The following is a 21,129-nucleotide window of genomic DNA, read 5'->3' as shown; positions in this document are numbered from 1 at the left end:
CCGGGCAGGTGCCCCAAAGCAGAGGTTGATGGTGACTCTGTCTCTACAAGCCATCCTGCAGGCACCCAAGCTGCCTCCCCTCCCTCCCCTTGGGGTGCCCCAGCCCTACAGCCGTCCTGAGGGAATGGGGGGCTGTTTTTTCATGTGTGGTACTCCCCAAAGTGACCTGCTGTGCTGTCCCACAGACCCAGACACGGGCATCTGTGATGCAGAGCAGTATCACACCTACTCCGAGCTCACCAACCCGCAGGAGCCGCTGAGTAAGGACCAGTGGGATGACCTGGGCAGCAGCACCTCTCCCTGCTCCCAGGCCAGTGATGATGAGGCCAAGACTGGCAGCCCTGTGAAAGCTGAGCCCTTCCCCACACCCAAAAAGGATGACTTGGCTCTGCCCTCGCTCAGCCTCATCACCACCAGCGCTGGCAACACCGAGGTTGGCAAGCAGGCAGCAGAGAGCAGCCAGTCCTACACAGGTACCCAGGGCTGGCAGGAGGGCGGTGAGACGTGCTTGGGTGTGGTGGCCTTGTCTTGGAGCAGGGCCAAGCTGCTCTTGTGCATTTGAGAGGAGCCACACTCCAAGGCCAAGGGTCTTGGCTGCCTTTTGTCCCCAGCTGGATCTGCTGTGTCCCTCCTGTGCCACTCCATGTGTGTCAGGGTGGTGGCTCTCCATGTGGCTCTCCATGTGTGTGGGGGATGGCTCTCCATGGTGTCAGTGGTTGCTCCACATGTGTGTTGGGAATGGTTCTCCATGTGTGTTGGGGATGGCTCTCCATGATGTCACTGGGGGTTCCACGTGTATGTTGGGGGATGGCTCTCCATGTGTGTGGGGGGTGGCTCTCCATGTGTGTGGGGGGTGGCTCTCCATGTGTGTGGGGATGGCTCTCCATGTGTGTTGGTGATGGCTCTCCATGTGTGTGGGTGATGGCTCTCCATGTGTGCTGGGGATGGCTCTCCATGTGTGCTGGGGATGGCTCTCCATGTGTGCTGGGGATACCGCTCCATGTGTGTGGGTGATGGCTCTCCATGTGTGTGGGTGATGGCTCTCCATGTGTGTTGGGGATGGCTCTCCAAGATGTCAGTGATGGCTCTCCATGTGTGTTGGGGATGGCTCTCCATGTGTGTGGGGGATGGCTCTCCATGTGTGTGGGAATAGCTCTCCATGGTGTCAGTGGTGGCTCCATGTTGTATGTTGGTGATGGCTCTCCATCTATGTCAGGTGACAGAATCTGACACACTTCCAGCGGGGCTGGAGGATGCAAGACAAGTGCTGAGATGTCTCCTCTCCTTCCAGCCACCCCCTTGGATATTCCCAACATGTTCACCTTCTGGGAGGACCGGCAGGCAGCCCACCCTGCAGAGCCCCTGCAGCACATCTCGCTGGTGCACAGCTCGCAGGACGTGCCCCTGCACAGCGACTGCAGGCCAGGGCACATCGAGTCCAGGCTGGAGCTCCTGCAGGCCCAGCTCAGCAGGTGGGCAGGGTTGGAGAGGACCTGGGGAACTCTGGGCCATCACTTTCTGCTTTCTAGAGGTGGCTGCAGTGGGCTCTGTGTGCAGCAACCCCTGGGACACTGCATTCATGGCAAGGGGGTGGGAGTGCTTTGCAAATGCAGGGGCTTCTCAAAGGGCAAGTCCTGACCTTGACTGCAGCCCAAGCCCTCATCTGCTGCTGTGCCACCACCCTTGGCATCTATCACCACCCCCAGGATGTCCCACAGTGCCATCTTCCAAATTCAATGCAACTGCAAATATTAAACCATCCACAGGAACAACTGGAGCCCTTTGCAGGTCCCCTCTTCCCTCTTCCTGCTGCACAGACCTACAAGCATCCTCTTGCTGGAGCAAATGAGTGTCATGACCATCACTGGCCTCTAAAAAAGAAAAAATTATTTTTCAAACTGACAGAGATTAGGCTTAGATTGAATCCTAGGAAAAAGTCCTTCCCTGTGAGGGTGGTGAGACTGGGACAGGGTGCCCGGAGCAGCTGTGGCTGAAGTGTTCCAAGCCAGGTTGGAGGGGGCTTGGAGCAACCCAGGACAGTGGAAGGTGTCCCTGCCCATGGCTGGGGATGAACTTTAAGATCCCTTTCAACCCCAACTGTTCTGTGATTTTTGAAGGAGAAGGAAGAGCCCACACTGGAGGAGCAGGTTTAAGGTCCCCAGGCAGCACCCACATGAGAGGCTGATCCTGTGGGTTCTGCTGCCCTTGTTGAGCTCATTTCAGCACACACTTGTGTTTAGGTGTCTCTCCAGTGCACCATCCTAGCACTGGGGGACAGATCTGCCCACTCTGTCAGTGATGTTGTGACTGTGTCCTGCAAGTGAACAGCTCCTGCCAGAGCTGATCACTTCAGTCAAGGACAAGGCAGAAAGAAGAGACTTCTACTTTTCTGTTTTCTTCTGTTCCTGAGTTAAAAGTGGTTGGCACTAACCTGCCTTGCTCCATCTGTCAGCATAGGCAGCTGGCCTGGAGAATTGATCCAGATTAAAACTAACCATTGCAATTTTTTCCCCCCTCCAGGGTAATTTTAGCTTTTTTCAAATCCCCGCTCCAGATCCCAGTTTGGCTCCACATAAAACTGGGCAGAGGATGATTGAGTGTGGCAGGAGAGAGATGGCAGGATTGATCTCTCCCTGGCAGTGCCGGTTTGAAGCTCTCTAAAAACCTCAACAAGCAGCAGGCAAAGCATCACTGCCCTAGGGTAGCGGGATTGGCGCCTCCTCCCAGTGCCTCCCCTGCCCTGCTGCAGGATGCAAAAGGGTTCTCTGGCTGCTCTGTCCCCAGGCTGGAGTCCAGGATGTCGTCAGACATTCATGTAATCCTGCAGCTCCTGCAGCGCCAGCTGTCCCAAGTGCCACCCGCCTACAGCCCCATCTCTCCCAGCTCCCAGAGCCTGGCCATGTACGGCATCGTCCCGCGGAGCCTGGAGCCCCTCGCCCCCTGTGCACCTCTGCAGGACCAGGAGCTGCCCACCCAGGAGCAGGTGAGGCCACCCTGCTGGCTCAGCCCCCGCCAGGTCCTTCTGCCCCAGCCCCGAGTTCTCTCCAGGCAAGGCACAGCCAAACACTCGTGGGTGCCAGCAAAGCAGATCTGCCCAGAGCATCGCTGGTTTTGGGGCACAGCTGCCATCCCCAACGCGGCCAGGTTGCCCCATCAGTAGGGAAGGAAGTGGGTTCCTCTGCTCTGAGGCTTCCTCAAGTGAAAAATAACATTTTCGGGCTTGGAGCCTGACGAGGCTCTGTGACGGTGTTCGCAGGGGTCTTAGGATGAGGGAAGAGATGAGAACCTTGACTCCATGTTCAGAAGGCTTGATTTATTATTTTATGATCTATATTATGTTTAAAACTATACTAAAAGAATAGAAGGAAGGATTTCATCAGAAGGCTGGCTAAGAATAGAAAAGGAATGAATAACAAAGGCCTGGACTGACTGAGACAGTCTGGACAGCTGGACTGGGATTGGCCATTAATTAGAAACAACCACATGAGACCAATCCCAGATCCATCTGTTGCATTCCACAGCAACAGGTAATCACTGTTTACCTTTTGTTCCTGAGGCCTCTCAGCTTCTTTTTCATAAAACATGTCTGTGACAAGGCTCCAAGTCTGATGAGGAGAGAGAGTGTGGCTACTTTGTTTTGCTTGTTTACCATAACTCATACAATGCCTCGTTTCCCACCAGAGCCCGAGCTACACGGAGGTAGAAAAGTTCCACTTGAAATCCAGGGACTCCTTGTCAAGCGGGATGCAGCTGTCTGCGTCATCTGACAAAACCCTGACCGTCTACTCCGAGCAGGAGCATCACTCCCCACCTCTCCCGAGCCCAGAGCCTCCCCACCAAAGGGCACCAAACACCCAGGGACTCTCACGGGGCTCTCGTTTCCCTTCCCTCCCTGAGCACTTGGAGGCATCTTCCGAGCACCAGGACATTCAGAGACACCTCTCCGACCCCGTGCTTCCTGCAAGTTAGAGACGTGGGGGCCAGTCAAGAGGAACCTCAACTGCAAGCCCGGCCAGTTGATGTTGATTTTGACTGCAAGGGTAAGACATTGGACAATGCCATTGGCTCAGGGGTATAATTTGTAGCTATCTTCTGCCACCGTGACAGGAAGTATAGAGTGGCTGGCTTCCGAGGTCAACGTTTTCCAGCGGTCCCCATAGAGTAGATTTCATTTGCACATTAGAGTGAACCTAGAACAGTTCTTACAGCCACCACCGAGCTGGTTAGGCCACCTCCTAGGCCACCACCTCCTCCTTGCCAAGGCTTCTTCTCGAGAAGGGCACAAGCCAAGCGAGCCACAGCAACCACAGGGGAGCACATCCAGGGCTCTGGGCTGTGAGGCTGCTGGGCTGGAAACCTCTGGAGCAGGGACCACTGTGTTGGTACAAGGCTCAGCCCAGCAGAGCCAGCAGGTCTTACAGAAGGGTGGTCACAACAGGAGGAGTGTGAGATCTCCACTGTGTGGTCCAGGGAAAACTGCAGGTGACAAGCCCAGGACAAGGACAGAGGACAGAAGCTTGTCCTACTTGATTGCCACTGAGAAGTGAAGGGCCAACAGCCCCTGCCACCTCAGCCTGCTTCAGCACGAGTCCTCCAGCAAGGCTGATCACACCTTGCAAACCCCAACACGCATCCCACAGCTCCCCAGCTAAATCCAACTCGTTACCAGCCTGGGCATAAAGCACAAAATTCAAAAGCACAATCCCAGAAAGCTGAAAAGCCCCAGAGTGTCCAGTCCCCCGTCCCAGGCTCTCTCTTTTGATAAGGGTTCCATAGGTGCTCCCTCCTGCCCAGCCCTTCTCTCTGCAGAGTCCGTAGGAGAAGCCCACGTAGCGCTGCCGCCTCGCCGCTCGCTCGGGTAGACGCTGTGATAGTCCTAGGCCGCCAGCTCCAGTAATGTATCGAGCTCCCTCCGAGAGTAGTCAAACTGTGAGCAGCTCTTCCTCCGGAGTTTTAGTGTACACTTTGCTAATAAAGATGTTTTTGGCACCTGATGTGAATTACGGCTGTGTTGGTTGGGAGCGTCCATGGATTCATCCCAGGCCAAAAAGGCTGCGGTCAAACCCAGGTGGGGCTGGCAGAGCCCACCTGCAGTCAGGTCAAGGGTGGAGCCTGCAGGGGCTTAGCCGAACAATCCCTTCCCGAAGGGATGCACTGGAGGCTCTGCAGTAATTTGGAAAAGCTTTTCTACAAGCCCAGGCAGCTGTGAATGAGAAATGGTCACACAACCACAACTCAGGCAGAGCTCGGACCACGAGTCCTTGCAGCGAGCAGGACTAGAAGGAGCAGAGCGCTGCCCAGAGCGGGGCCCTGCACCCCGCGGAGCGGACACGGGAGGATCCCGGGGCTGGGGCCGGGACCGCGCATCGCCGAGCCCAGCCGGCCCCGCGCCCCCGCGGGGATCCCGTCAGCCTCGCTCCGCCTCCAGCGGGATGCCGGGCATAGCCAGGAGCTCCCTGGGGAGCCGGCTGCACCCCTTCTCTCAGTAAGGCTCCGAGTACACGCCAGGGCTCCTTCCAAAAATAAGCACTATAATTAACCTCTCGTTAATTAGAGATAAGCCCGAGCCCGTCCGTCACTCGGCCGAGGCGGGACTCGAACTCGGGGTACACTCGACAGCCTGAAGTGGCCCCACCCGCCTCGGGCTGGCGTGATTGACATCACTGCCAGCCAATCGATCACCGATAAGGGCTCAAGATCCCGCCTCCAGTCACTGCGACCCCGGGTAGCCAATAAGATGTCGACAACGAGCGCGCCCGCCCTCCTAGGCGGGACCAAACGCAGCCGTAGGTTACCCCGGCCAGAGCGCGAGCGTCCGTTTGGAGTGAAGGGCAAAGCAGCCAATAGAAAACCGAAACGGGCCGAGGGCACAGGCAGATTACCCAATAGGCAGCCGGCTCTCTAAATGACAGCCAAGACATCCAACCCGCGCGCAGTGGGCGGGGCTCCCCGCGTGGCTTCCGTTCCCGTTGTGTGAGAGGCCGAGTCCCAAACGGCCTCAGCGCTGCTGCCGCCGCCGGGTCTGGGCCGGGACCGGGGGCCGAGCCGGGGCCTCCCCGTTCCCCCGGGGGCCGAGCCGCGCCTTCCCCGCCGTCCCGAGAGCTGAGCCGAGCCTTCCCCGCTCCCCGGCACCCAGGGGGCCGTGCCGTGCCGTGCCTGCTCCGCTCCCCGTCCCGGGGGCCGCGCTGAGCCTCCCGCCGGCCCGCCCCGCCTCCCCGTTCGCTCCAGCCGGGCTCCCCCGCTCGCTCCCCGGGCCAGGCCCGCGGCCCCCCGGCCCAGCCATGTCGCTGCACGGGAAGCGGAAGGAGATCTACAAATATGAGGCGCCCTGGACCGTGTACGCCATGAACTGGAGCGTCCGGCCCGACAAGCGGTTCCGCCTGGCGCTGGGGAGCTTCGTAGAGGAGTACAACAACAAGGTGGGCAGCGGTGGGCGCAGGGACTGGGGCAGAACCGGGGCTGGCCCGCCTCAGCCCGGCCTTGGGTTGGGCGAGGGGCAGCTGTGCAGAGCCCTCAGGTGCCCCCCGAAGTGCAGGCGCTGGACCAGGTCTGGTCTCCTTCTGGCGAGCCCGGGGCTGCGCTGGGAAGAGCCCTGGGTGCTGCTGGTTTTGGGATAACGCTGCTGCAGGGCTTGCCGTGACCTCTGATCTTCGGCATTAACGATTGGCTTGACTTCAGCCGTATAAGCACCGTGTGCTGTGAGTTCTCTGTGGTGTAAAGAGCTGGGAACTAAAGGTGTGAATATGAGATGAGTCTGGATGCTGCTGCTTTAGAAATAAAACAAGGTCCTCTGGCTTGGGCTTGTTTGGCATTTTGGTCAATGCAAAGGAAAGTTCGTGGCCAGGACTGAGGTTTGTACATATATATGCCTATAGATATAAAGAATACACCTCAATCTGAGGAAGAACTTCTTTCCATGGAGGGTGACAGAGCAGTGGAACAGGTTAGTCAAGCAGCTTGCGGAGTCTCCCTTTCTGGTGACATTCCAAACCCACCTGGATGTGTTCCTGTGTCACCTGAGCCAGGTTACTCTCCCTGGAAAAGGGGATTGGACTGGATGAGCTCGAGAGTTCCTTTCCAGCCCCTGTGATTCTGTGGTGTACAGGGTGTCTGAGACTGTGCTGGAAATGTGCTGTTCTCATTGTACTTTCTTGCTGTGGAGGGCTTGTGTGTGATAACTTTTCTCAGAGTATATAAACCACTCTCTGTATTGATTCCTCAGTACTTTTCCTTGAGAACAAGGGTGTAATGAGGCATGAGATTGTATCTTCAGTGTTTCCCTGCAAAGTGTAAGTGAAGAATGTCACACTTCTAACAGAGACTGTGTTCATCTCTCAGAACATATGCAGTCACTTCTGAACAGCCTTCAAGGTGCTGGTTTGCTATAATGAATTACATAGAAATAGGAGAGAGATGAGAAGATGGATGAAGTTATAGAGCATCCTGAAATTTCTGTGAAACTCAAGGTTTGCCCTGAGAGCTTGGTTGATAGCATGTAGCTTTGTAGCCTTGTCAAGGTGTTTAATGGAGATTGTGGAAAATACCATCAGAAAGTTGGTGTTGGGGATAGGGCTCTGTGCAAGGGTGTGGTGACAGGGAGTGGCTGGGGTGACATCTCTTAGGGTGGTTAGATCACTGCCCCTGCAGCAGTTCTCGACGTGGGCTTTGCTGAACACGCTGTAATTCAGGCACGTGAGCCCTGTGTGAGAGTTGTGTCCTTTTCCTGGAGAGTGTTGTGCTTCTGGGAATGCTGCTGGGGACAGGCAGGGCCTGAGCTTGAGAACTTCCAATTTGTTCAAAGACCAACTTGGAAACATTTTTGTAGTCTGTACTCTGAGAAGGTAAAAGAGCAAATCTGCTAACCCTGTCAGCCACCACATTAATGGGCTCTGGGGCAAAGACTGAAGCTGCTTGCCAAGACCTGTTTGAACCCCAGCAAGTTTTGTTTCAGCTTGTCCACCTTCACTGATCAAATCACTGCTACAAGAAGACAGATGCCTTGCTCTGGATGGAGGAATTAAATAATTTGAGGTGGTGTTTCCTAAAATTCTTGGACTGGGAAACTGCAGTGAGACATTGTAATCCCCCATGGATCAGTGTCACTATGGGAGGGTAGGTCTTACTATTTAAAATGCTCCACATGCTCCTGGCTGTGCCTTCATGGATCAGGAGATATCTGTGTAAAACACCAGGAAAGGCTGATTTTTGGGATCTATCTGCAAGACAAAACTGGAATCCAGTTTATTAGACAGTAGAGGTTGTGGTGTACACAGCTCGCTCCCGGCGCTGGAGCAGACGGACAGGTTCTGACCAGGTGCTTCTCAGATTTCCACCTCAGACAAAGAGGGTTCAGGGCAGTTCTTCTGCCAGAAGGTCATTTGTTCTGTGAGATCTAGCACTGCAAAGAAAAATTGATTGAATGCTGGAGATTAATTGGTGCAGTGACATCTTTCTGATTGTACATGACCCTAAAATAATTGTGAAATGTCATTTTGGGTAGTTACTAATTTAATCTAATTAAAGTTTTGGGGGTTTTCAAACTACTGTGGACTTCACTGTTCCTCCAACCATATAAGAAAAAGAAGCTGTGACCAAATTCTGCATCATTTAGTTCTGATTCTTTAGTATCAAGTTGGAGATGGGATTTTTTTAGAAGATAAGGAATGCTGATTAAAGGCAGCTCTTTACTGACATGCACTGTTGCAATTATGCTTTATGTTGATAAGTGCTTGGATTATAATATGCTAAAATTAGATGTGGATTTTCCTATCTCAAGGTGTTGGAGCAACAAATAAATACTTAGCATTCCTAGCTACTGTCATGGCATAATCACAAAACTAGTTGAGACTGAAGATGCTGATCCTCATTTTCTTACTGAAAGGATTTACAGGGAGATGCAGAATGGTTCAAATTGTATCCAGACTGACAGATACTTTCCCGTAGGCATTACCTCAGTCTTACCTGGGCTGGACCTGAGGCACTCCTTTGTGCAGCAGCATTCTTGCCTCACTTGCAGAAGGGACAGACAGGGCTCTGATATAAGCAGCATCCTAGAAAGAATTCCATAAGCAGCATCCTAGAAAGAATTCCATATTCTATCCCCTCGTGTTCAGCCTGCACGAGAGGATGAGTGGAGGGGTTCTGCAATGACTCTGTGTGATCGAGTCCTGAGAGAAGAGTCACAGCTCTGAATTTGCAGAGCTTGGAAGAGCAGAGCTTCTCAAGCATTCCTCCTGCTCCCCCTGGCAGTCACTGCCAGCTGCTCCAGCTCTGAGGGCTGGGCAGGCACCTGAGCTGCAGCAGCTCTGGTGATGATAATACAATTTCTGTTCCCTAACCCAGCCTGCACCTAAATATGTCAAAGATCAGAGATACTGGATTGCTGAATTGCTTCATCATAAGGTCTGAGGAGGGGTTAAATGGGAATATGCAGTGCAGGAATATTTACATTAACACCAGTGAAAGGGGATCCTTTGCTGTTTGAGATTTGCTTCTGGTGATCAGGATGTTGATTGCTTTGTGTAGGATTAATGCACTCATGTTGAGTGGAAAACAGCATAAGCAAAGGAGAAATGATTAGAGGTCATTTGTCTTCTGATCCTAACCTTGCCACAAGATTTTCTATCACCAAGGACAAGTTGCTTCCTTTGTAAAATCTGCTTAGTACTTCTGATCCCTAAAGGAGTTAGAAAGCTATTTGTCAATCACTTTGGAAGTCTGGGAGATTTTTGACTGATTTATATTAGAGTGTGAAGTAAGGAGTAGTTGTAATAAAGAGAGGGCAAGACAGGTTGTATTTCAGTTTTTGGAAGCATACTTGGCTACATCTTTTAGTGTTTGCTATGAGATGGAAAGGAGCTTCTCATGGCGGGGGCAAGGCTTTGCATTTCAGAGAATCTCTAAATAAGCTCATAAAACCGCAAATTAATTAGATTTTAAGATCAACAGAAGCATTTGTTGGTTTTCTGTTATGGGGGAAAAAATATGATCAATTTCCCATCTAGCTGAAATGTGTAGTTTATTAGACAAATTGCTTATCCCAGGATAAGCATAAATTTAGGATTTTTTCAGATAAAGATCTTAGAAAAAAGTCCATTAAACTACTGTTCCCAAGAGGAAGCTGCTGTGTGGAAAGTACTAGGAAATTCCTACTGTGAGCAGCTTACAAACTAATTGCAATGAGTTGTCCCCTTAATGTTTGTGTTTGAGCAGCATTTCTCACAGTGGGACTTTCATCCTGTTTGGGTCCTGTAGTCACTGCAGGTTGAGCAAGTCCTCCCAGCACCTTTTGTTCTCTGGACACTTTCTGACATGTCAATATTTTTCTAATAACATCATGTCTGGGACTTCAAGCATTACTTCAGGTGCTGTGATGACCAGGCTGTGTGGAGATAGTTTCTTGTTTGCTCTGTTTTGCATCATTCTCAGAATGGGGCAAGTTTTTTGCACATCATTGTGCAAAAATTCTAATTTGGAATTCAGTTACCTAGAATCTTTCAGTAGACCTGCTTTCTTGGTCTGTTCACACAAAACATTTGAATAATTATGTAACCATTTTTAGCTCCCCAGTATTTTTTTTTTAAGTTTGAATTCTGTTTTACTTTCTTCCTCTCTGATGTGAGTAATTTATGAGTTTTTCATGCACTTGTGACAGAACATTTAGGGTCATGTGGTGCTGAAAAAGCTTGCCAGCTACCTGACATGATCCATCACAGTCTGCAAGGTTATGGCCAAGAATTCCATGATATGCACTTTAACTGTGCAAACTACAGCTTGTTTTGCTCTCTGAAGATGACATTGTCAGCATCAGTTCAGTTAAGGATGAATTAGAATAATGTCTGTGCAGTTTAAGTCTGTGATTTAAACTGGGCTTTGCAATGTGGAAAAGAGAAGGGTGGTCTTTAATCCTTTAGGATTGGATTGCAGTTCATTTGGGATCATCTCTTCAAATCAAAGGACTCTGTGATTATGGATATTCTCTTTTCTTATATGCCCCAGCAGCACTTCCAACGATTTCTCATTTCATTGACATGATGATCCTTTTGTGTCATCCTTGAGGTGACAGAAAATGTCCTGAAACACACTCAGTCTTAATGCTGTTATTAGAAATTAGTATTTTGATTAAATGTTTTCTTTTAAATATGGTTTCTCACAGGTGCAGCTTGTTGGTTTGGATGAGGAGAGCTCAGAATTCATTTGCAGGAACACCTTTGATCACCCCTACCCCACCACAAAGCTGATGTGGATCCCAGACACCAAGGGAGTCTACCCAGACCTGTTGGCCACCAGTGGTGACTACCTGCGAGTGTGGAGAGTGAGTAAATCCTCCCTAGGAAAAGATGAACCATGAACTGAATTGTGTTATATCTTGATTGATCTCTTTTTCACTCAAGACAAGATTTTCTTGACTGCAATAATGTGGCTATATGAGGACTATAAGAGAAGCAGAATTATCGTGGCAATTGCTGTTTAATCAGCTTATTGAAAATGGAGCTGGTGGCTGTGTTTTCCAGAGCTTAAGGATGTAAAGCTGAGAGGAAAGAAACCTAGGATGAACTCCTAGTGTTTTGTGCCAGGGAAACAAGTCAGGTGATGTTGCATTTTAAGTCAGATGTTTCATTTTCTCTAAAGGTGGGTGAAACTGAGACCCGGCTGGAGTGTTTGCTGAACAACAACAAGAACTCGGATTTCTGTGCTCCACTGACATCATTTGACTGGAATGAAGTGGATCCTTACCTGTTAGGTGAGACTGATGAAATGTTATGGTTTTGGCACACTTTCTAATTGAATCTGATGAAGCCTGAGCTGTAACTGCTGTTGTGTCACTGCAATGTCCACTGGTTAATCTGATAATTAACCACAGACTGCTGCATCATAGAAACTGCTGTTGTTTTACATTAAAAAATGAAAACAATCATCTCATGGGGACTTTTCATTGAAAGGTGCCCTGTTCAGTGCAGAATGGTCACTCAGGTTGGACTAGGGACGTTTGGGGATAGGGAGTCTTGGCCTTCAGGGCTGGTGAGCTGCTGTTGCAGTTCTGACTAAGGATGTCCATCAGCTCTGTGCCTTATTTCAGGGTGTTCTGGAGTAGATTTGAAACTGTGCACTGAGCTGGGTGTTTTGTGGAGCCATTTCAGCAGCAGGAGGAGAGCCAAGAGTCCTTAATTCAGTTGGAGGAGGGGGCTGAACACTTAAGGTTTAATTATAGCCTACGGGACAAATTGTCAATGCAGGATGCAGAGGTTTGTTTCCCAGAAGAGAACAGCCATTTTTGTCAGGGGGATTTGCCCAGAGATTAACAGTGATAATATGTCCTAGTAATTATTTACTACATTATTTATTTTTTGTGTGTTACATGTCTCATCTCTTAAGAGCTTTAGTGCTAACCCCACCTTCAGCCCATGTCAGCAATCAATTAATAATAACACGCCATCAAAACACTGATTGAATTTGGGGTTTGGCACACACAAGAGATGTACAGGATGGGAAAGCTGATCTCAGAGTTGCATCAGGCTTTGGAATAGATTGAAGCAGATGAGCTATTTACACTTTATTCCTGTGTGGAAGGCTATTTCTGCAGTTAAAAGGTTTGGGTCATTTAAATGCATGGAAGACTGCTGGCTGTTTGACATTCTTGATTTTAGTTCTATGCTGTTCTCATGGCTATTTTGATCTGTAGATGTTGGGGGAATGTTACATTAACCCAGGAAGTGACTGAATCATTTGTGACAATAATAATTTTGCTAATAGAAGTGGTTTTGTTTCAGGTACCTCTAGTATTGACACAACCTGCACTATTTGGGGTCTGGAGACAGGACAGGTTCTGGGAAGAGTGAATTTGGTGTCTGGCCACGTGAAGACCCAGCTTATTGCACATGACAAAGAGGTGATGTGGGGTTTTGATTGTTTACATTGCATCTTCTAAAAGCAGTAGAAAATGAACAGAACTTCTCTTTTTCCTTGAGCAATTTAATGATTCAAAAAGATAATTTATGTAAGTGTGTATACAGTTTTTCTAAAATTATGTACAGTTTTGAGTACCTAAATACTGCTGGCTATCAAAACAATTCTTTTCACTCATCATAGACTCTTAAGAACATGCTTGTTTTAACAGATTGTGCTCCAGAATATTGTAGAAAAATTAGCTAAACCATCAAATTAGACTTTAAATCAATTTCATATCAAAGGCAAGAAACGCCTCTTTTTGGCGAGTGGCTGAGTATGGCATTCACATTCTCTGAAAAAATCTCTTTGCCCAGGATTTTTCTCCTGGGAAGCTGAGAAGCCTCAGAGAAAAGGAAAACAATTCTTATCTCATTTGCTTCTCCTGTGTTTTGATCATTTGGAATGTGTTTGGAGATTGTACCCACAGATGATTTGTTTCATTGAATTCTAGTGTGAGTTGTTTTGACTCATTAACCAATCAGGGCCAAACTGTGTTGAGACTCTGGAAAGAGTCACAAGTTTTCATTATTATCTTTTTAGCATTCAGGAAGTATCCTTTCTGTATTCTTTAGTATTTTATAGTACTCTTTAACATAATATAGTATTATAAAGTAATAAATTAATCTTCTAAAAACATTAAATCAAATTCATCATTCCTGCCTTCATTGGGGCATTCCCTGCAAATACAATAGCTGAGCAGCTGCAGGGAGCATGAAGCACTGAGGGGCTGTGCTGGGTGTCAGGATGCAAACCACAGTAACACTGCAGGCTCCCTGGCAGGAAAGGCCTGCCAGAATTAACTGTTGCCTTGGCTCCCTGTATCTGGTGACCTGGGCAGAATTTTCTGGTGCTGTGAAGTACTTGTTGCACAATTTCTTGTTCTGTGCTGGGTGTCAGCTGTGCTGTGCTGTACTGTGCCAGGTGTCAGCTGTACTGTGCTGTACTGTGCTGTGCTGTACCAGGTGCCAGCTGTACTGTTCTGTGCTGTGCCAGGTGTCAGCTATGCCATGCTGTACTGTGCCAGGTGCCAGCTGTGCTGTACTGGGTGTCACCTGTGCTGTACTGTGCTGTGCCAGGTGTCAGCTATGCCATGCTGTGTTGTGCCAGATGCCAGCTGTGCTGTACTGGGTGTCACCTGTGCTGTGCCATGCTGTGCCAGGTGCCAGCTGTGCTGTACTGGGCTGTGCCAGGTGTCAGCTATGCCATGCTGTGCTGTGCCAGGTGCCAGCTGTGCTGTACTCTACTATGCTGTGCCAGGTGTCAGCTGTGCTGTGCCAGGTGTCAGCTATGCTGTGCTGTGCCAGGTGTCAGCTGTGCCATGCTCTGCTGTGCCAGGTGTCAGCCGTGCTGTGCCAGGTGTCACCTGTGCTGTGCCCGGTGCCAGCTGTGCCGTGCTGTGCCCGCAGGTGTACGACATCGCCTTCAGCCGCGCGGGTGGCGGCAGGGACATGTTCGCCTCGGTGGGCGCCGACGGCTCGGTCAGGATGTTCGACCTGCGGCACCTGGAGCACAGCACCATCATCTACGAGGACCCCCAGCACCACCCGCTGCTGCGGCTCTGCTGGAACAAGCAGGACCCCAACTATCTGGCCACAATGGCCATGGATGGCATGGAGGTGAGGCAGCAGCTCCTCTCCCCTACCTGCTGATGGGGTTTTCTGGGGCAGGTGGCTTGGTACTAATTTATACCCCGGTATTTATGGCAAGGGGGCAGTGGTAGTACCTGAAGTATGATTAAGGACCAGTTCTTAGTGCACTGTGGAGTTAAAGAAGTGATTTTGGGATTATAAATTTGACCTTTATGGCTTGTATATATTTCAGCTGATTTTTAAGAGGGGTCCGTGAGCAGTTGGGCAATAATTTTCACCTGATATCTTAACTGCAGTTGTTTGAGTCACTTTGTTCTTTGCCAGTCCAGTTTTAGTTTGTTACCAAGGCTGCTTCAGGGAAGCACAGTTTGTTTGTCACTGTGGCCTAACTCACAAGACCCCTGTGAAGTCTGACTTCTTTTGATACACGGCACACTGACCAACTGGAAGCTGTTCTTTAGGAGCAGGGTTTGCTTGCCTACACATAAGAGCCATGTTTATAGCCTTACCTCAAAATATTTTGTATTTGGAATAAATTAACTTTTAAAAATGCACTTTATTCATGTAGCTGGTTTTTTTTTTCTGAAGGTTGTGATTCTAGATGTCAGAGTTCCCTGCACCCCCGTTGCCAGGTTAAACAACCACAGAGCATGTGTAAATGGAATTGCCTGGGCACCTCACTCTTCCTGCCACATCTGTACAGCAGGTAAGTGTCACCTACAGGGGAATCTCATCCTAAAGTATATGCAATTCTCTGCCTGCCTTTTGCTAAAGAATATTTGCAAATTAGAAGCTCTTTATTAGGTGACTTTCCTAAAATGTTACAGAAATAGACACCTACTGGAGTTTGTGTGGAAGTGGTGAGCCCAGTACCCAAACTGTGCACTGGCTCTGGCTAAGTTCCTGTTATTTTAATGCTCCTTAGCTTTTTTGTAATGCAGTTCTTAAATGTTTTCTGCTGTTATGAGTTCCACTGATCATTTTTTTATCAGCTCTGTCTTGGATAATGTATAATGATCCAAGTTTATTCTGTTGGAGCATAATGGTGTTGTTGTATCTGGCTTGAATATGGATCAGGACTGGAGCAGCCATGTCTTACCTGGCTCCTTAGGGACATGTGGAGATGCTGTTACACTCTGACTGTACTTGCATTTGTTGTCTGTGTGCAGCTGATGATCACCAGGCTCTCATCTGGGACATCCAGCAGATGCCTCGTGCCATTGAGGACCCCATCCTGGCCTACACAGCCGAGGGAGAGATCAACAATGTACAGTGGGCATCCACCCAGCCAGACTGGATAGCCATCTGCTACAACAACTGCCTGGAGATCCTCAGAGTCTAACTTTGCAGCTTCATGCACAGTGAGGCAGGGCTGTGTCCTTCCCCCTCCCCTCTAAAGTAAGACCACCACCAGTCAAGTGGCCAGTATCTGTTGTTGCTTTGCATCTACTGTTACAAGAAACTGTTACGAGAATGGATGGCAGGGGTCTCCTGTCTCTCAAGACTCTAAAATGCAGAGACGTGCTGAGCCTCTTGGAACTTCTGGGTTCTGGTTTTCTTGTGAAATTCTTTTTCCCTCAGTAAAAGTTCTGTATATTTGTTTGTTGACTGTATTAATAAGCTTGCAGGCTTTTAAGTTGCTGCATATGTCCATGTGTTTGTCAGCCAGCTGAGGCAGCACATCCACCAGTTTAATAGATGCAGGTGCAAAACAAGGTGGGGGGAAAAAGACAATGATGTTAACGGCCACCTTGGCAGGAATCTTTATCATTCCTGTTGTTGCTGCCTCTAAACTGTTTAAACGTTTGTATGTTTTTTATATATTGGGCTAACTTTCTATTGAGTAAGGTTTTTCTCCCTAATTCTTACTTTTGATATGTAATCCACTTCCAAATGTCCAAAGCAGGACCTGTTCATGGATACAAACCACAGTAACACTGCAGGCTCCCTGGCAGTAAAGGCCTGCCAGAATTAACTGTTGCCTTGGCTCCCTGTATCTGGTGACCTGGGCAGAATTTTCTGGTGCTGTGAAGTACAAGTACTTGTTGCACAATTTCTTTACATTTTTCTGATGCTCAAGGCAGTTGTTACTATGGTAGGTCTTATTTTTAAATTCTAACTGAGTTTGTGTGTATCCTGCAGTTGTGTTAGAAAACAGAGCAGTGATAGGTTGAGAAAGATCTGTGCATGACGTGAGCTCCCAGGAGGTAAACAATTCCTGAAAAATGTATTTGTAATGGCCTTGGGATTGACACTTCCAATCAAATTATTTCCCCTTGGAAGACTTACCTTATCTAAATCAAAATAAAATGGTTTCACACTTTGTAGCTTGCTTGATTGGCAAATAATATGAGCAAGATTTTGTGGTTAGGCTGTACTTTGGAGTTAGTGTTTGGCCTGTGTTCCTGGGAGGTCTTGAAGGGAGTACAAAGCAATCTTTTTGTGAAGTGTATTTGCTTTATACTGCCAGGTCTTGTTGAATGAACAAGACAACTCAGAAGAGCTGGTCTGCTATCCAAAAGAAAGCTGTTTTTTTGAAAGAAGTTACTCCCTAATGTGATGCCCAAAGGTGGATCTGGAAGGAAAGAAGCTGTGCCATTGAGGCCGAGGTTTGGCATTTGTCATCCTCCTGACTTTGGGGGATGTGCCAGAGGGCTTCTGTTTGAAATAGTGGATCACTCTACAATAATACTGTTCAATGAAAGCTGAGTGGATTAGGCAAGATAAAAATCCTTGTTGGAGTCGTACTGTAACACAGATCCTGTGCTGAAGGCTCTGCAGTGCTCTCTGATGAAGACATGACAGCCAGAGCTGGTCTGGAAGGGTGTGCAGCCCAGTTTCTATGTAAATGTCAGAAACCATCAAAATTCTTTCCACCTAATGAGTATTCACCTGCAACTGCAGGCAGATTATAAATAGCAGGACACTGGCAAACTTGCATCTTGTCAGTTTGTGCAGGAAAGGCAAGTTGGGAAGGCGATTGCTGTGGAACACTGGAGCTGACACTGAGAACACTGTCAAATACAGAACAGAATCTGCAAAGTTTTGTCATTCTGGACATAGAGAAATGCTCTTCTGCAGGCTGCTTCTCACTGTGGAGCTCAGAAAAGCATTGCCTCAGGAATTTGATAGGAATTCATCAGGGGCAGCTGTATTCCATCACTCCTTTTGATAGCAGAGAACCAAGAGACTAACACTGTTCAAGCTGATGTTTTGTCAGTGTGTTCAGTTGTGGGATTTCTGACAAAGCTTGATTTGACTTGAAGGTCAATTTTTCTTATTAGCAGCACTACTGAGAGTAGTGTGTTCCACAGACAGGCTTTAACTAGATGTCAGAACAGTGTTAGCCAAACAATCACTTTTTGCAATAGCACTTCATCTGAAACTGGAAAAAACTTACATAGGATGAAGCAAAAATTGGGGTTTTCTTAGCAGGAGTGGCTAATGGCATTCACAGCTTTAGGAGTCATCTGAAATACATTCACAGGCTGGTCATGCTCTGTTTAATTACAAATGGCAGGCAAAACGTGCTGTTACTAAGAGGGAACTACCTGCAATGTTAGTACTTCCCATGTCCCCTTTTTGCTTCCAAGTTTATTCCTGTACAGATGGCATGAGTCAAAGATAAATGCTAAGATGATGAGAAGAGAGCTTATGTAAAGGAACTCATGATCTGAATAGCCAGGTAGATTCTGCTTCTCTTGGAAAACAATCCTGTTAGGGACTTGAAGAGGATCCAGTGGCAGTTCTTGCATCCATGAAACTGATGGAAGTCTGTTTGTGGAATTGTGTACTTACTCCAAATGCATCAAAGGCAAGTGAAGGAATCTTGGAGGCTCCAGTGGATTCTAAATAAAGCCTGTATCCTGTTTTTTTAGCCAGTTGGGATGCCTTCTGGATCTACAGCATATTGCTTTGGGAATAATCCATTGTCATTCTTCATATGAAATTACATTTTAAATCAGTAGAGACTGTTTTGGCACAGGGAAATAATACTTAAAATAACTTCAAAGATGTCACTTGAAAGGTTAATGAGTGAAAAGACATGAAAATCCTCATGGGTGAGATGTTCTGTAGTGCAAATGGCACTTCTATATAGACAAGGAAGGGAAAGACTTTGGTGCCCTTTTGCCAGCAGCTGCTGACCCAGTGACAGGGAGGGAATGCTCTGCTTGGTGTTTGTCTGCAAGATAAAACAAACCCTGACACTTGTCACTGGGGCCTGTGAATTGAAATATACAGATTATCACAATTCCCCTACTCAATTTTGTAGGGTGTGAAGCCTCCATAAGCATTATTTTTCCCCAAAGTTCATGAAAAGAAATACTCTGAAATATTCAATTTCTGTTATTTGGTGCTTACTGCACAAGCAGAGGATGCAGAACAACTGCTGGCAAATACCTCATGTTTTTTGAGTAGAAAGTAATATTAAGGGAAGAGTGAACACAGGTGAGGTGGGCAAAGCAGAAAAGCAGGTGCTGCTGTTGGTGCAGGCCAGCCTGATTCTGAGACAGAAATCCTTCTGAGTTAGGTAGTTGTGTATCACTTCTCCAGGTGATTAATTCAAGAGACTAAACTATTGTTTGGTTGTTATGTTCTGTTTAAACCAAGCTTTCCACAGATTCCTACTGTTATGTTGCAGCCTGCTGGCTCTCAGCCAGGAGATGTTGATGATGTAAAACTCGTTAGGGAGGTGAAACCCTGCAGTTAACGAGTTGAATGTTGAATTAGTGTGTAGTGTGCCAACTCTGTGAACTGTCTAAATGAGGAGGGCTATGGTAGCTTGCATCTGTGGGGATTGGACTTGTGTGTGCAGGGATTTAAAAGGCAAGGATTTGAGTGCTTTGACAATCTATTTAGAAAGAAAACACAGTGGTTTCAAATAATATGAAAGGAGACTGCTAAAACAGGTTGTTTCTTATGGAACCTTGAAATGTATTTAACGGGGGAGGCATTGCCTCTCATAAGTCAAAGTTAATGATCCTTTCAAAACTTAGCAGTAATTACTCTACTGAATGTTCTGGATAATAGTGAAAAGCTCTATTTTTGCCTCGTGGTGCAATGAGAAGCTGCCTCAGTCTCAAGTGTAGATCACAGCCTGCCAGAGACCAGGTGAGGGGAGGAATCTGATGTACAGAATTCACAGATGTGCTTGTTGTCAATGGAAAAAAGGAGCTGAGCGTGTCCGTTTTGTTCTCTTGCAGATGGCACTTTAACAAGTATATTTTTTGCTAAGATTGGGAGGAGAGTCATCTTTTCCTCAGCCCTTGTAGGGTAGGCATTTGTCTGTGTTGTGTAGAAAATGTTAAATAATGACTGTCACCAAAATCCTGAACTGGGGACATAGTGGACCCTCACTTGCTTTTACTGAAAGCCAAAAATGTGAGCACTTGACAAGGCTGTAAATGTTAAACTGCAGCTTCATGTTCTGGGGCTGACACTGTCCTGTAAGGCCAACCCAAGAGATGTGCTGCTGCATGTCTCCCAGAGAGTCCTTTTAGTTTGGGAACTCAGTGGTGTTTGGGAATCCTCTTCTTTACCATCAGAACATGATGCTGACAGTGCTAGGTTGGTTGTGTAAGGATGTGCCTGGAGTCTTTGGATAACTTGAATTTTGTGAGAGAGAAACTGCAGCTGCTGCCTGGAAATTCACACAGCCTGAAACATTGAACTGACCAGCTGGTCTGGGGTGTTTTAACTCTTTCCAGACACACTGGAAGGAGTGGACAGCAGCACAGCCAAGCTCTGGGCTCAGCAGGCTGCACAGTTTCAGTCCCATCCAAGTACTAAAGGGCTGAGTTTTCCCATTGCTCTTTTCAGAAGCAAAGTGTTTCCACCACCTCAAATGCACTCTGTTATCCTGTCAGGTAACACAAATTCTGTCTAACACACGTTTCCAGCTTTCTGCTCTCAGACCAATATTTCAGAGCAAGCCTGTACCTGCTGTTCTGTGGACATGGAAAGCAACGAGCGAGTCACTGTCAGCTCTGTCCCAGTTTCTCTTGATCTTTGCAGGGAATCCAGGGAATTAATTGTATGTGGCACTTAAAGAGCACTTTCTGATGCAGCTGTACTTCCCCTCCTTACCCAAGAAAAGTCAGAAATGTTTCATTCTTGAGAGTATTGAGAAGAGTTTAGGATGCCCCTGACTTGATTTGTTTTCTGGAAGGGATCTCCAGAACTTCCAATCAGCACCTTTCACCAGCAGTAAAAAGAACAGTAGTTAGAGATGCAGCTAAATACCAGTCACTGAAGGCTCATCTGGTGATTCATGGCAGACACCAGATGCAAAGGGACTTGTGAGAGTTGGTGCTGCCTGTTTCAGGTGACAGGTGTGTCTGCCAAGGACCTCAGTGGCCTTTTGTGCAGTCTCTGATACTTAGCATCAAGCAAGAATTTCCATAGTCATAAAAAAAATTATCTCAGTGGCTTCCATCAAGTTTGTTTCTTTATAGGAAATCTAACAAAATTAAGGAAAAAAAAAAGCTAATTCCTGACAAAATATTGTGGCCATGTGCAACTGCAAACCTGTGGTCCAGCTCCCATTCCTTGGAGTTTGCTTTCCATGTGCAAAAAATGCAACTCCAGCCCC

The 21,129-nt window shown here is 47.8% G+C and overlaps 2 protein-coding genes across 4 annotated transcripts in view; both read left to right on the top strand.

Annotated features, from left to right (window-relative positions):
- KCNH6 (potassium voltage-gated channel subfamily H member 6) overlaps window positions 1–4,987 on the top strand; it is a 32,890-nt gene extending 27,903 nt beyond the window's left edge. For 2 of the 3 annotated variants that reach the window (XM_084222079.1, XM_084222078.1), the window contains 4 exons: window positions 186–473; window positions 1,292–1,472; window positions 2,785–2,983; window positions 3,682–4,987. In XM_084222079.1, the coding sequence (XP_084078205.1) occupies window positions 186–473; window positions 1,292–1,472; window positions 2,785–2,983; window positions 3,682–3,969 (956 nt within the window). In that variant the 3' untranslated portion in view covers window positions 3,970–4,987. The remainder of the gene's footprint in view (window positions 1–185; window positions 474–1,291; window positions 1,473–2,784; window positions 2,984–3,681) is intronic. The other variant, XR_014616781.1, reaches the window with a different exon arrangement.
- Window positions 4,988–5,981: 994 nt separating this feature from the next.
- On the top strand, window positions 5,982–16,860 carry DCAF7 (DDB1 and CUL4 associated factor 7). Its single transcript, XM_084222028.1, has 7 exons — window positions 5,982–6,419; window positions 11,156–11,314; window positions 11,632–11,743; window positions 12,771–12,889; window positions 14,355–14,564; window positions 15,126–15,243; window positions 15,707–16,860. The coding sequence occupies exons 1-7, from the start codon at window positions 6,282–6,284 to the stop codon at window positions 15,877–15,879; spliced, it is 1,029 nt and encodes a 342-aa protein (XP_084078154.1). The 5' UTR covers window positions 5,982–6,281; the 3' UTR covers window positions 15,880–16,860.
- The last annotated feature ends 4,269 nt before the right edge of the window (window positions 16,861–21,129 follow it).

Source organism: Fringilla coelebs (assembly GCF_963513975.1).
Source record: "Fringilla coelebs genome assembly, chromosome: 27".
Taxonomy (NCBI): domain Eukaryota; kingdom Metazoa; phylum Chordata; class Aves; order Passeriformes; family Fringillidae; genus Fringilla; species Fringilla coelebs.
This window is presented reverse-complemented; position numbering and strand designations above follow the sequence as displayed.

Excerpts from the sequence above, each read along its gene's own strand:
- DCAF7 (XM_084222028.1), top strand. The coding sequence starts at position 6,282 with ATGTCGCTGCACGGGAAGCGGAAGGAGATCTACAAATATGAGGCGCCC. Across the intron at positions 11,315-11,631 it reads ACTACCTGCGAGTGTGGAGA|GTGGGTGAAACTGAGACCCG; the intron begins GTGAGTAAATCC and ends TTTTCTCTAAAG. Across the intron at positions 15,244-15,706 it reads CTGCCACATCTGTACAGCAG|CTGATGATCACCAGGCTCTC; the intron begins GTAAGTGTCACC and ends GTCTGTGTGCAG.